General features: G+C 37.4%; 1 protein-coding gene across 2 annotated transcripts in view; it reads right to left on the minus strand.

Annotated features, from left to right (window-relative positions):
* SLC4A10 (solute carrier family 4 member 10) overlaps positions 1 to 14682 on the minus strand; it is a 112796-nt gene that overhangs the window by 10418 nt on the left and 87696 nt on the right. For both annotated transcript variants that reach the window (XM_062498601.1, XM_062498600.1), the window contains exons 15-20: positions 10233 to 10338; positions 7354 to 7515; positions 6990 to 7103; positions 6332 to 6493; positions 3348 to 3599; positions 2014 to 2082 (exon numbers count right to left, since the gene is read on the minus strand). In XM_062498601.1, coding sequence (XP_062354585.1) covers positions 2014 to 2082; positions 3348 to 3599; positions 6332 to 6493; positions 6990 to 7103; positions 7354 to 7515; positions 10233 to 10338 — 865 coding nt within the window. The remainder of the gene's footprint in view (positions 1 to 2013; positions 2083 to 3347; positions 3600 to 6331; positions 6494 to 6989; positions 7104 to 7353; positions 7516 to 10232; positions 10339 to 14682) is intronic.

A 14682-nucleotide genomic window follows, 5' to 3' on the forward strand; every position in this document is an offset into this window, starting at 1 on the left:
GACTCGTCCAACAGTGGCAAAGGACTTGGCTTGTTGCCCACTGAGCCACCAGAGTACGAGTGAGACATGTTTTTTAAATAATATTTAAACAAAGTTTAATTACTTGGTTAGTCATACTTCCATACACGTGTCTTCCTAGGTTGTACTGTACTCAGCAGATCTGCTGAGACATTAAATTCTGCTGAATTACATTCCATGCAGCTGTACTGCAGGGAATACCCTGTTCATTGAATGTTACACACAGACAAGTTGGTTACTTTGAAATAACACTGCTAATTGTGAACTCCTAACATTAGGCGAAGCCAGACTTCAGAGTAGCTGTGAATCATTTGTGAATCCAGCTGAAGGGAAGCTGGTTGATCCTGTTGGGCTTATGCACTGTCACACTTCTTGCCCAATACATCCTAGACTTGTTTTTCAACTGAGCTCTGCCTCCTTCAGCACATAAAAAGCTGCTCACAGAGGGACTTCTGTAGTCTTTTATTTCCTGTGCATCAACAACTTTTACTTCATCAGACACTTTATCCCAGGCTGTTTTCTTCTCCATATTTCACTTTATTCACAAAACCAGAAACAGAAAAGGGGAAAAAAAAAAAAAAAAGAAAACCCACAAATGCCAGAAAGCTGACTGCCATTCTGCTAGCAATGTATGTGAGGGGCTCCCATTTTTCAGGCCTATTTGGCTCCATACTGACCTGAGACATTCCTGTCATGGCACAGTCATGATGGTGATACACCAATTCTCCCTGTATGGATGAGCCATACTATATTCACACAGCCTTCAGCAATGTCAAGTTTTGAAAATTTTTATTGAGCATGTGCAAACCGCATTTTTTAAAAGGCTTACAATTTGGCCAGATCCGAACAGATTTCTTTTTCACAGAAACAGCAAAAAGCACATCCTCCCACAAAACCCATCTTATCAAACCTGCATTCCTTGTCCCAGCATGGGGGAGGGAGATAAGGAGGGGGATGCTATCACTTTTCCAAGTAAAGATAGCCAGATTTCAGCATGCCTTAAAAACACTCCTCAATAGTGTAGTGTGCTTTCTTATACCCCTGTTCTGAGAAACAGCTGAACCATATTAAATTGAAATTATTTAAACCTCAGTAAAAGCAAAACTACACTTCTGATAACATCAACCCAAACCCTGAGGGATAGGCAGAGCTATAAAAGAAGAGTCTCTGAATAGAGACCAGTCAAAAAAAAAGGTTTCCAGCTTTGCTTATAATTTGAGGTAATTTGCAATCAAATATGATGAAAAAAACAAACAGAAATTTTCTTTGCTTTTTGTATTCGACCTTTTGCACAGTGTAACTTGTGTTTTCACCGTGTGATTGTTCTTTCTCAATTGTCTCAGAAAGTGTGTTGATGCCTCGTGGGCTAGAAGATTTGACACTGTGCCATTTAATGCTGCAGTAAGCCAGGAGAAACAGAACACAGTACAACCCCAACCCGAATGCTGGAATGCCTGGTTTCTGCCAGCTACTCCTACTTAAGGCCACTGCAGGAATGCTGCCCTTCCACTAGACTCGACCCTTCATCCCTGAAGTACTGTGGCTTGCAACAGCTTCCCATCCCTGCCTGGAGTGTTAATTTGCATAGATAAAACCTTCAAAATTTCATTTATGTTAGTTCCAGGGCAAATTAGCCCAAAAGGGTTTGCTTGCAGCATGCAAGTAAGTGAATGGGGAGGCAGCAGAGAGGGAAGAGCCCCTGATAGTTATTACTCAGTTTTTAGGCTCAGCAGAACTCCCTTGATAACAGGAGAGAACAGAAAAATCAGCACCCAAAAAATAGGGGGAAAAAAAAAGAAATGGAGCATATTACCTAAAGGGAATACTTTATTTAGAGAGAATCCATTTTTCCTTTTTAAGTGAGTCACTTTCAAAATTTAAGGTTGGCAACATTCCTTTAAGATTATACACAAAAGCTAATACCATAATATAATAACACCTATATTTTTCATAGAAAGCATCATCAACAACACAGTCATCATAAATCCATTTTACCTGAATTCCCTTTAGAGATGAAGCACCCATGTAAAGGAACACTCCATAAAGTACTGGCATAGGAATAAACTGCACAAACAAGCAGAGAAAGGGAAGAGCATATTAAATACTACTTAACAATTTTAAATGCTTCTAGAAAGACATTCAAAACAGTTGAAATACAAAGTGCCATATGCCTGCATTAATCAGACAAGTTGTAAATTCAGAGTCACTCAATTATAAATTAATAATGTTTCTTAGAGTATAAAGTAAAAGAAGATCTGGCTCTGTATATTTATTTTCCTGTCATGGGCAGTTATTACAGCATATTTAATTCCCTATTAATAAAATTAACAGAACTACACAAAAACATGAAAGCCTTAACTGATACATAAATTCCTTACTTTAAAGGCTGCTCAGAAAAATGTTCAAGAGCAACAAAATACTTCTTACTGCTAAAAGTAATATTTTGTGCTGCAAGCATTTTAGAATGGATGAATGATTCTATGGAATGATTTTTAAGAGACTATTTTAAATGTTCAGGTTCTCAGCATAGTCTGTGTAGGTAAATGAGTATGTCCACAGACAAGAATCTGTTAGAAATACAAAATACACAAAATCTGTGTGTTTTCAAAGTGAAGGCTTTATGATATACTTAATACTTATACTGCTGGGAAGTACAAGTTCTAAGACCTTATTGCCCTCACTGCAACAACATGCAATACTAAGTTCTGGTTTAAGTAAAGCCAGTGCCAAAACTCTGAATGATTTCACAGAGGCCAGATAATACTTTAAAAACTATTAAGTGTATACATGGTATTATATATAACTAGACACCCTTTTTCAGGACACCGGTGAGCTGTGTTGAGTATTCAGGAAGCATGAGATAATTTTCATTTTCATTTCCAAGAAAGTAGCCATAGAATTTATGTTGCAACTGTGAGAATATTTTCAAATTACTTGGAAGTCATAAAATGTTTTTAAATTATCTAAATAAATGTTAAATTGGTATAACAAGACTGTTTCATGATAATTTGCCAAGGGCCCAAAGTACTGACAAAGTGTTAATCTTCATCTGCTATAGCCCAATGGCAGAATTCCCTTTGGCTTCAGTCAGGCCAGATTTTCACTACAAGGTTTTTACTTTAAAAAAAAAAAAAAAAAAAAAAAAAAAAAAAAGATAGAAGTCCCTAGGCACTTTATTAAGCAAAATTAGAATTCTACTTTAGACTCTCATTGTGTAACATTATGCTAGTTAGTAATGTGCCTGGAAAGAGCATTCATTAAATAATACATAACAACAGTGAAATGATCGGTGCAGTATTCTTTAACTTTCCCTTACTTCCCCAATTTACCTTCAGAATACTTGTCAAAAAGACAGATGAGCCCATAAGGATAAAAATCATGAGCCCTGTGACTCTCTGCTCCCGGATTCCAAGAAATTTTGGCTGCTCCCCTGGAGCGGAGCACTCTGATTCCAGTTTTAAGCTGTTCACATGGGAAATAGAGAGGACAGTGGCCGCAACAAACCACGGCAATCCCATAATAGAGCACACACCAAGCATCACTGCCACCATGAGTAGGTCGAGGTGGTATCCGCATCCTTTCTGTTAAAAAAAGTAAGGATGGAAAGAAGATGTAAAATGACATCTGAATTAAGGAGAACGCTCCTGGCAGGCAATCCTAATGAACAGCTAGAGACAATTAAAAATTTGAGAGTTGTAGGAAAAAAATAGCTTCCTTCTATGTGTTATCCAGGTTGGGTCAGTAGGGATGGCAGACTGGTTATCTAAGGGGAAATTCATACTAGTTCACACTCAGTGCTCAATGTCACTGGACTCCTTCCAATTACAATTTAAGTGCACCACAAACTCACTCTACAGTGGGCACCGAGCAGCTTTCCTGCTTATAAAATGGATACTGGCAACACATTGGAAAATACATACATTTGCTGTTTTAACTAAGTTTCTTCTCTGGATAACAGTAAGCAGAATATCCAGCTGGCTGCCAACTTCCCACTGCACTAATCTTAATAGACCCTCCATCCATTCTTCCAAAGAGGAGGAAAAGTAAGTATTTTTATTGGTCCCTACATAAAAACCCATAACATTTGCAAAGTCAGTTTATGCTGGAAAGGGCCATAAAACCACACTGATCCTTCTTAAGGTTTTTAAGATGGTAAGCACATGACATACATTTTCACTAACATACTTTCAATCTTAGATAAGAGCAGATAGCTAGAAAATAAGATACAATAAATTAAAATACAAAATCAGGTATTGGTTTGTTGCTTTCCTTATTCAAACATAGCATCATAATATCCATATGAAAAGTCAGTACAAAACCTTTGTGTTTGGATCACTTCTGTAGTGGTCAAATGCTACATGAATTTACTAACAAGTGGATAATGGTTTGCTTTTGTGCATAAAACCCTTTGGTCGAATCCTAGACAAATTTAAAAACCTGCAATTACGACCTTCACTTGAAAAAGAAAAATGCATCAAGCTTGGTTCTATAGATATCTGCTACCACAGATGAGTGGGATATTTAATTTCAGTTTTAGCAAGTATCCAGGAACTCCTCACAGCTGCAAGCAACAGCTCAAGCTATTTTCCTTTAAAAAGTCAGGTAGTTAGCCATCTCCACAAAACTTTGCAATATGGCAACAATTCCAGTGTCATGGTCTGGTGAAACAGCGATGTTCATGCAAACAATGTGAATATGTTGAACCATGATTTTGCCTGCAAACCCATGCAAATGCCTTTTGACATAAAAAAAGTAACTAAACTAAACTTGGAAGGGTTTGCTACAGAGACTGCCAAAAGCTGAAATGTGCACTATCCAGAATTTGCTATGGGAAGTATAAAAAAAGAGGGGAAAAGGAGTTGGAAGCAAACAAATCATTTCTTTATGAAGACAACTTTTACTTCTAAAATGGGAAGCGTCTGGGTTTATGAAAATGTAAGCCACATATCAAAATGAAAATGCCATCTTATTTGCTTACATTATTTAAAAAGGGGGGGGGAAAGTAAAGAAAATGAAGAGAATCAACTCCAGCAACCTTCCCTCACTCCCCAAAAGTGCTTATGAATCTTATCTCCAAGACACATCTTGACAAACTCAGAGATGTGTCAAACACAGATATTAGTTACAGGCACAATGCACTCAAAGAAAGACTTTAATTCTAAATCCTAACAGAGACACCTTTTTTTACCTTCTGACACATTTATGAGGAATGTATCTGCTAATGCATACAGAATCCGAGAGCATTTCCTCACATTCATACATGATCTGAGGAACCTGACATATGGGAAGAAAAGGAAGCATAGCAACAGGTGATGCTACACCAGACCCCAGCAAAACTAAAACGCAGCAAGACAAGGGGGCAGCCAGGAGGACCATCTGACTCCCAGATGCCAGTGCTGAAAAAACACATTCCAAAGCTTGGCAGCAAATTCCTGCATCTGTCAAGTTAACCACATGCAATGCTATGGATTGACATGAAGAGCCAGGCTGACAAAGAGGGCAAAAAAAGAACATATCAAATGTCACAATCATCCAAGAAGAGGCAATGCAAAGTGAAGGTTGCAAATGCATTTGCTAAAGCAACTTGGGATTGGATTGCTGCTTATTAAAAGTATGTCAAAAAAAAGCCTAAGCTTGCTGCATATACATGTACAGAAACCTGCTGCTAGATTTTGCCCAACAGTTTCTCAGAGGGGTGATGTCCCTTTTTCTCTCTCCATCTGTAGGGAACTAAAGTGTTAGAGAACAGAGCAGGAAGTTAGCCTGTGTTGTTTTAAGAACCCATTGTGCCTCTAAGGCTCAATTTTATTCTTCTCCCTTCTTTAATATAGGAAGGGCATTTTAAAAAAGGATGGGTAGAACCACAGAGAAGGATGAAGAGAGGGAAAAAAATCTTGTATTACAAAATAACCCCTAAGTAGTTTTTAAAAATACAGTCTAGTAAAACAGCACTGTCAATACCTGAAGAGGCAATTAATATTATAGTATTTAAGGAGATTATTAACTTGAAGGCTATTTTATGTTTAAGTGAATGAATCCTAGTAAAGCACAGAAGGTAGCACTTTCCTAATTCAGAATCTGTATTCCAAATGACATTCACAGTTTTCAGTATGGCAGTGGATCACTGACACAGGGCACAGGTACTACACATAACAACAAAGAAAAAAGCATGAAAAATAAATTTTAAATGCATTAAAATTTAAAAATTTAATGTATATAATATATAGCAAACTAACATACTCAATTAGATGGATGCACATTACACAATCTGAAGCAGAAAACAACAGTGAAAGTATAAGTTTTGACTGAATACCTTTAGCTTGTGTTCTTTTCTATTGATAATGACAGCTGTGATCTGCTGGTCCATAAAGATAAGGATAGTACAAAGCAGGGCTGGAATTACAGCAGCTATCACTGTCCACCAAGGATTAGGCCCCAAAGGAGTAATAAACCAGCCACGATCATCTCTGGTGGGCTATAAAAACAGTCATGCATGGCCAGTCAGAACTGTAAGGGTTATTTACATTTCAATTTCACAAGAATATATACAAAACATTATAAGGATATTACTTCCTTTAAAACCAACCGATATTAGAGCACTAAACTTCCTCTGATGCCAAAACAAGAAATTACATATAATAAAATCATCTGGATTATTAGAGACTTGGTTGTACTTGATATGGTAAACCCAGAATTTGGAGGAACTCCCAGAACATTACAGTAGTCTAGGATTTGGGTGATTTGAGCCTTGTTAATCTCAGCAGAGACAGCATTAGGAAGCAAGAAGGGGCCTGATGGGAGAGGTTCACTGACATGATTCATGAATCAGAGAGGTTGCATAATACCTTGTGAACACAAAAAATTTCAAAACAGTATCACTGCTCCCTGATGATGATAATAAAAAGTTATAAACCCATCATAGCGGATTACTTTGCAAAATGATAAAGCAGTGCAATTTATCAACAACTTACCTTAAAAGCATTTGGAACCTGAAGTTTTGGTGATGGAATTCCAATGGCGTAGTCAATTAAAACCATGGACAAAATTGTGAGAAAGACAGCAAAATCGCTGACAACAGAGCGTACCTACAATTATTGAGAGAAATTACAATTTTAACTAAAATATTCAGGTATGACTTAAGAGTTTTCTTCACTGTTTTAGTACAGCTCACAGCTTTAGCTTACAGCTAAAACCATGCTTATTCTGATACAAGTTTCTAACAGAGGAAAGATGCACTGTCTACTTCACCAGCAGTTTACTGAATTTGCAGTGCAGATAAAATTCATACTTAGACATGACTAATGACAATTTTTGAATTGAAATAATGGCACACACCTTTGTTGGGAAGTATCGGCTGGTTTTGAACTGCTTCAGTGTGGACGAGAGCGTTACTGTAGAAAAGAACAAGATGACAGACCAGAAGAGGACATCTGGAACGTAAGGGCCATGGTGACCACAGGCTCGTCCAACAAACTCACCATGAAACTTTTTACATTCCTATTAGGGAGAGAAAAATAATATTCTAAAAGTTATCCATGCTTCCACTAACATTTTCTTTCCAATTTCCTTCCTAAATTGCAACCAAATTGTATTACTAGAAAGAGTAAAACAATTTCTAGATATTTATTATTTTAAACGTCAAAACTCACTATGCGTGTATCAAGTCTGCATGGAAAATTCTCAAAGAATCTCTTTGTTTTTAGCCTTATTAAATGATGAAGTTGCTAAGACATACCATAAATAAAGTCATTAATATAAAAACAGGTTTTTTCAAACTCAGCAAGCACACTGATTCATTTTGTGTGCACAAATACAGATTTATGCTTACTAACACTCTCCAAGTGTGGAAAGCAAAGTTCGAAAGGCACAAAGAGAAAGGCTGCTCCTGCTGTATTCTCAAGAACTGCTTTTTTGTTTTAAGTTCAAAGGCCCAGCAATTGAGGAAAAAGCTATTTAGTATGTGTGGCATGGGGCTAAAAGGAGCCAAATGCATTTAATACCACACGGGGGCAGCACATCCTGCAAATTGTCTTTCTCTTTTAAAAAAAAAATCTGATAAAATGCCACAAAACCCAAAATATTTAATATCAATTGTATTTAATATAATTTATTATCAATATGCAGATACAGTAGAAATCATATCCAGTAATTCTCCACTACTATCCTTAGTTGTCTAAAATTACAAAGAGTAACTCTGGAAATGTGAGCTACCAGCTCTGGACTCACAATCTTCTCCTTCCCAATCCCCCCACACTTATTAAGAAAAACGAAATGCAGCACCCAGAATCAGGGATTCCAGGCAGAAATATCCTGCTAGATCAGGATCTTTTTATATTAAATCAAATGTGTCCTTAGCTCACCAGTCTCACTGCACAATATCATATTACAGGAAACATCAGCTTTGAACAAAGAGTGTCTTGGAAAAAAAAAACATAATTGTTATTGATGACTGTGAGACAAAGGAGTGCAAAGCTTTTTATATTGGTATAGCAGTAAGCTTGGGATGAAGTTCAACACATCCCTCCTGAAGAGGATTTTGTCACCACCAAAATCCTCTTCATACTTAGTCCAAAATCCTTTGCTCACACTTGATTTGTCTTGATAGAAAAAAAAAAAAAAAAAAAAACCAAAAAAAAAAAAAAAAACAACCAAACAAAAAAAATTACCTAAAACCAAAAACATCATTGGGTTTTAAGAAAGAATGAGAAAAGAATGAGAATCCAGGTCTTCAGAAACTTGAAACATTTCAACTAGACACAAGAAATAGATGAGGATAAGAGCAGCAAAAGAGACGTAACGTGGTGAGTCTGACCAAATATTTACAGACCCCACTGTCTAATCTCTTACTGCAGCTCTCTAGAACAGAAGTTTCTTGATGATGCTTGCAAGAAATAAAGACATAAAAGTACAAAAAACTTCAGTTATTTCTTTAACAATTATAGGGACTCATGGCAAAAGTTGGTCAGTTATACTGCTACCTATGTAAACTCAAGTTTTGGCAATAAGCTTTCACAGAAGTTTTTGAGGGTTTTATATAATGCAGCTAGTCTTTTACATTTATAGTTAAAACAAAATCTGTTATTTTAAATCTCCTCAGCTGCAAATGTACTTTGAAAAACACTGTCAGAGATCTGAGAAAGTGAGAGGAGGAGTCTGCCCCTGCACAGATGCTCTTAGAGTGTGCTGCAATTTTGAGAATATTCATTCTGGACTGCTGGAATCCCTCCGGCCAGCAGTTCTCAACTTACTTTCTGCTGTTGCCACACCAACAGAGTTGAGGAACAGTCCCTGCTCAGAGCAAGGCATGGAAGCAAGACAGAGCAGCCATAAAGACAGCTCTTACTTTTAACATGAGCTCTTCTGCATTCCTGCCTTTGAAAAAAAAAAGAACAGTATCTTCTGGAGACATCCCGCTGGATTGGCTTTTAAGTGTTCAATTTGATTATGCCTACAATTTCAATTTGGTTAGTTCAGCTCTCTCTTCAGCCTCATGTCCTTTGCACTCAATTCTCTTTGACTGTGTAATGAAATGATTCGTTTGCAAGAAAAAGTGGTGGCCCAATCTCAACACAACACTTTAATCAAGTTGTAAATGTCACTCTGAAGAAGGCAAACTTGAATTACATAAATCTTTTAAACATAGAAAAGCGTACTGTTGAACTCGTTACACATTCATGCAAGCCCCACTAAACTGTAGCTTCATCCTCTTCCTCCCCTGGGAAAAAAAAAAATTACAGAACTTATACAAGAAAAAGTGGCCACTGAAGAGAAAATGTTACAAAATTTCTTCCATCCTCTTTTATATAGCCTGAATTATTGCAAGAATGTTTTAGGGGAAATAAATGCTTCTGATTCTTTCTACACAAGGGAACTTTGGTTTTGCCATCTGGCAGAATTTAGGACAAATTCATTGTCATTTGACATGTTTGACTTAATCTCAGCCAAGCTCTTGTGCTAGTGCGCCAAAAAGGTTCCAAAGCAGGACATAAAACGCACACATGTGCTTTAACATGTACTATCAGAGGTTGCAAAAAGCTTAGAAAAGGAGATAATGCTATGAAGTCCATATTACTTTTTGTTTAGTTTATTTTTATTATTTATTTGAACAAATATGAGCAGAAAAAATTGTATTTTTAATATATATTTGTTGTAGTAAGGCGGACAAAATTATTTATGCCTATGCCTTTATTTATTAAGTTCCAATATTTACTTACTGACACAGTTAGGTTTCCCCATGGCACATCAGATGCAGATATATTGTAGTCCTGCCAGTACTGTAAAGTCTTATTGCTGGGATGTTCTGGTTCCACACAATTGCATCTGAAAAGAAATTTTTTTCCTTAATAATAAAAGATATATCAGACATAAATCCAAATTACCAATGTTATGATACATTTAAATTATGCTCTACATTGACAGATAATTTTAGTTCAAATGAATTCAGCAAATGCATGCTTTGAAGCAGTTTGTAGCTCAGCAGCTAGTGGTATTACTAGAGTATCATTTGCTGTGAGGTGCATATGCATATATAGTACGTAACGTGACATATTCAAACCACTGTAAGTTTTACCACCTGTTTTCTTCCTTGTCTATTGATACTTTTGAGCACAGTTTGTAGTACTGAGAATATGCAGGTCCTATAACCCTTCTCTACATGGATATTAGATACTATGTACAGTTCCAGGCTGATCCATTTCTCAAATAACAAATTCTCTGTATCATCTCTATTTCCAGGCTGGTCCATTTCTCAAATAACAAATTCTCTGTATCATCTCTATTTCCCAGGTGGAGAAGTGCCTTTGCATGCAAAACTGCCCAGCTACCCAGTCAACTGTCAGGGCTCTGAGTGTCAGGATCACCAGAACCAAAGCCTCTCTGAACCCTGTGTCCCTTGTTTTTCCTTTCCCCACAGCTGCTGTAAAAGCACACTTTTCATTTCAAATAGTGTATTTTAACACGCAAAATGTGATGAGGCAGTGTAGGAGGACAATATTGCAAATAGGTAATTTAAAATCAAAATTAAGCCTTTAAAGCCTCTGAAGCAACTGTGGGAGGCTTTTTCTTTGACAAAGCCTCCAAAACATCTAGGATACTCTGTAGGATCCAAGATGTCAAGCGTGCTTTCCAATACGCTTTAAATTAATCCTACTTTAATAATCTATAGCACCATCTAGCCTGCTAGTATTTTAATGTGCTTATGATGACTTGAAATAAATTGTGTACTCTCCGAAAGCTTTCAGGAGTAGCTGGGGACAGGATAACATCTGACTATTGTGTGCACATCCACTGAGCATGAACTGCATTACAACCGTAGCAGAATATCAGTTTATTCACTTACCTATGCCATCTACTTTCTGTGTGGCTGTTCATCTTTCCACAAAATGACATTACTCATCTAGATTAGTATGATTTCCTGTATATGAAATTCTACCACCTACATCGTGAGGGCACTGACATTCTGTTTCAAGTACAATACTATACATGTGGCAACAGCTGCATTTAATACACAGATAGGGAAAGAAGCAGGCTGTCTTTGTGTAATTCTTTGCTTTCATTTTAAATGCAGCTATTTACAAAAGAATGACAAAACCCTTACCAAAAAAAAAAAAAAAGAAAAAAAGAAAAAAAAAAGGAAAAAAAAAAGAAAAGCAACTGGAATGGAGGGCCTGAGCCAAGAGTCCTTGACTGGATCTTTCAAACATATTTAATATGCTTTGGATCAGGCCCTAAGTGCAGAAGGAATGTGTGTTTAATGTTTAGTTCAAAGTATTACGAAATGGGTTAAATGAAGCACATCACTACTAGAGAGCTACAGCAGCAGAATAAAGCCAACCAACAGTATGGCTAGGTCAGGTACTGCAAGGGAGCACTCGATGTTCATGCAACAACACAAGGTGGCAGGTGGCTGTGCCAGGTTACTGCTGTGTTCTGGAGCACAGGAGCTCCTTGTTCCCTGCCTGGTGTCCATCGCCGAGCGCAGGCTGGCCAGAGCAGGGCCATGGCCCGTGGGGATTGATTACAGCTGGCCAGGGTGGCAGGGGCTGCTCACTCGTCACTTCCACTAGAAGGGAAGACCGTGCCTGTCGCCAGCACTACATGGTACAGCTACACTTGCTGCAAACTGCAAAATTATATTTAAAGGTTAGAGGAGCCAAAATTCCTATTTCCTCAGAAATGTGACAGTTGAAGCTGTAGTTTAATACAGCTCAGGTAAATCTACTTCAGATAAGATCACCTGTTTCTTTCTATAGCAATATCACTTTCCTCCTGTGCAGCATTCCAGTCTGGTCTTTATCAAGTTTCACAGGCATTTAACAACGGCAGACTGATCATCAGCAAAGAAGTGACTTGTGCAAACTACACCCACGCAGACTGAAATCATCCTGCGCAGTGCTTTTGTCAGTGAATGGGAGCAGAACTAGGCCCTAGCTGTAGAGATCTGATCCTGTTTCCACTCAGAAGACCATTCAAACAATGATCTCAGTGTTTTGATATATACAACATTACATTGCTTTCAATATTGTATGTGTTTTGGCAACACTGACATTTTGATGTGGGATTGTATCATGGTATTACTGTCTTCCAGCATCCCACTAATTGCTTAGCACTATAGAATTGTGAGATAGTAGAACACTTCCTGTCCATCCCAGAAATCACAAATGAAGGTGCCACTCAGTGCCAAAACATAAAAACACTATCTACCAAAATATGTCATTTGGTAACAGATGTAATTGCTTCAATGATGACTACTTCCCAATGTAACTGACCTGCCAGGAGAATCTCACATTAATGAAATAATGCGTCCTACTTTAATCCTTTCAATATTTTACATTCTTATATTTATAATATCTCTTTCATTGACATTTTTACTTTGAGTAGTTTTTCCAGAAAAAGTAAAACACGCAGAATAGTTAATACCAACACATGCTTCTATTTTCCTGATAAAATATTGCTCAGAAGACTGGAACAAGCAAAAATTTATTTCCCCTTGGAGGTTCAAATGCTCTTACATTCTTGTAATGTTGTTTGAAGTGCTAAGTGCTTGCCTATAACAAGGGATCTGTGTGGAGTTTATGCTATTATCAAATGAGTAATAGACTATACAAACACCTGCATTTTCTAAGCAACATATTCAGCTTTAAATATGGTTCCAAGTTAGCAATGAACTCTTGTGTCTTTGAGTGATAAGTCAACAATCATCTTCCTGATGCTAAAAGACTCAGAACGGTTCTTTTGATTCTCTTTCATCATGGCTAGAATACAGGCAGGGAAGAATCTGACACTGGTTGTGGTAGAAGCATTGGTGTCACTATGGGGGGGCAATCTTTGCTGCCAATCTCAACACATCCAGTTCATTACACTGATTACAGAAATATTTCATTTTTCATCTTTACACTTTTGGATACTGCAAAGCATTCTGATCCCCTGGTGGCAATTCAGATGTTTAAGCATGAGTGACTGTACACTCCATGGTATCCATGATGAGCTGGCACATGTGACAGGATCTTCATTGACTCATGCCTTTGTTTTCAAAGCAGCTGGAGGCTGAGACATCTAAAATGGCTCTATATACCCAGTCACAGGTCTTACCTGTATTTAAAATGCCCATATTTTGCAGCTAGACAGGTATCAATGGAACTTGTTTTCTTTTAGGGTGTTTAAAAATCTAATACAGCCTAATAAAAAGTGGATTATACGTCTGAGGTAGATTAATAAACCATTTCAGACAAGATGGTTTTCACACAACTCAGAACTGTTGTAAGATTAGAACTGATAAAATGAGAATGTAACAAAGAATAACAGTCTAGCTGTTTCTTTCTGCTAGCTAGAAACAACCAGAGCAAGGAGTCTTGACTGCCCATACACCTTCCAAGGCACTTAAGAAATCTCCTGCAAATCAGAATGGAGAACAAAGGTAGCTTAGAAATAATAAATTTTAGGAATGCATGACAAATGGGTATCCCCTGGAGCTTGCACTGCTTTCCCTTTTATAGAAGGATCAAAATTTCAGCTAAATCTTCAGCACCAACTGGACTATAACAGTATAGGCAGTATAAGGTCACTCCCCACTTCCTTTCTCTGTCCTCCCAAACCCCCCACAATTTCTTAGCTGTTTTAGGTTTTAGTTTATAAGTCTAAATTTTGTTCACTTCATTAATTAGAGGCAGCCATCCTAACTTCACTGCATGCAACATCTACAACTTGTCCTGTTTTCAGAGAACAGAGCTAGGATCTGACAACAGCAATTTCAGGAAATCTCAGACAACTAGCAGCATTCTTTGTTCCACAAAAGGAGCAATAATTACTATCCTCAATAGCACAATTTAAAACATGTCCCTTTATATATCAACTTGGGGAATATTTTCCCCCTCCTTTTTAGATTAGCAATAAAACAAATATCATGGCTGCTCAACAGCTAGTCAGGTGAAAGGTTCTGTACTAAAACCACTTTCATCCTGACTGTAATTTTCTGTTAACTGTAAAACAAGAAATGTATTACCTACATTTATTTGTTCAATTCAAATTAACCTCAGTCTAGTCCTTCCAATCCTTACAATATCCACCTCTTATCCCTGATTCTTGAGGTTGCTTCTTCTCTTTACTCTGTCATGCATGCTCTGCTCCCCAGTTCAGCTACAAAAAAAGAGCCTCAGACACTACTTT

This window comes from Cinclus cinclus, chromosome 9 (assembly GCF_963662255.1).
Source record: "Cinclus cinclus chromosome 9, bCinCin1.1, whole genome shotgun sequence".
NCBI classification, from domain to species: Eukaryota; Metazoa; Chordata; class Aves; order Passeriformes; family Cinclidae; genus Cinclus; species Cinclus cinclus.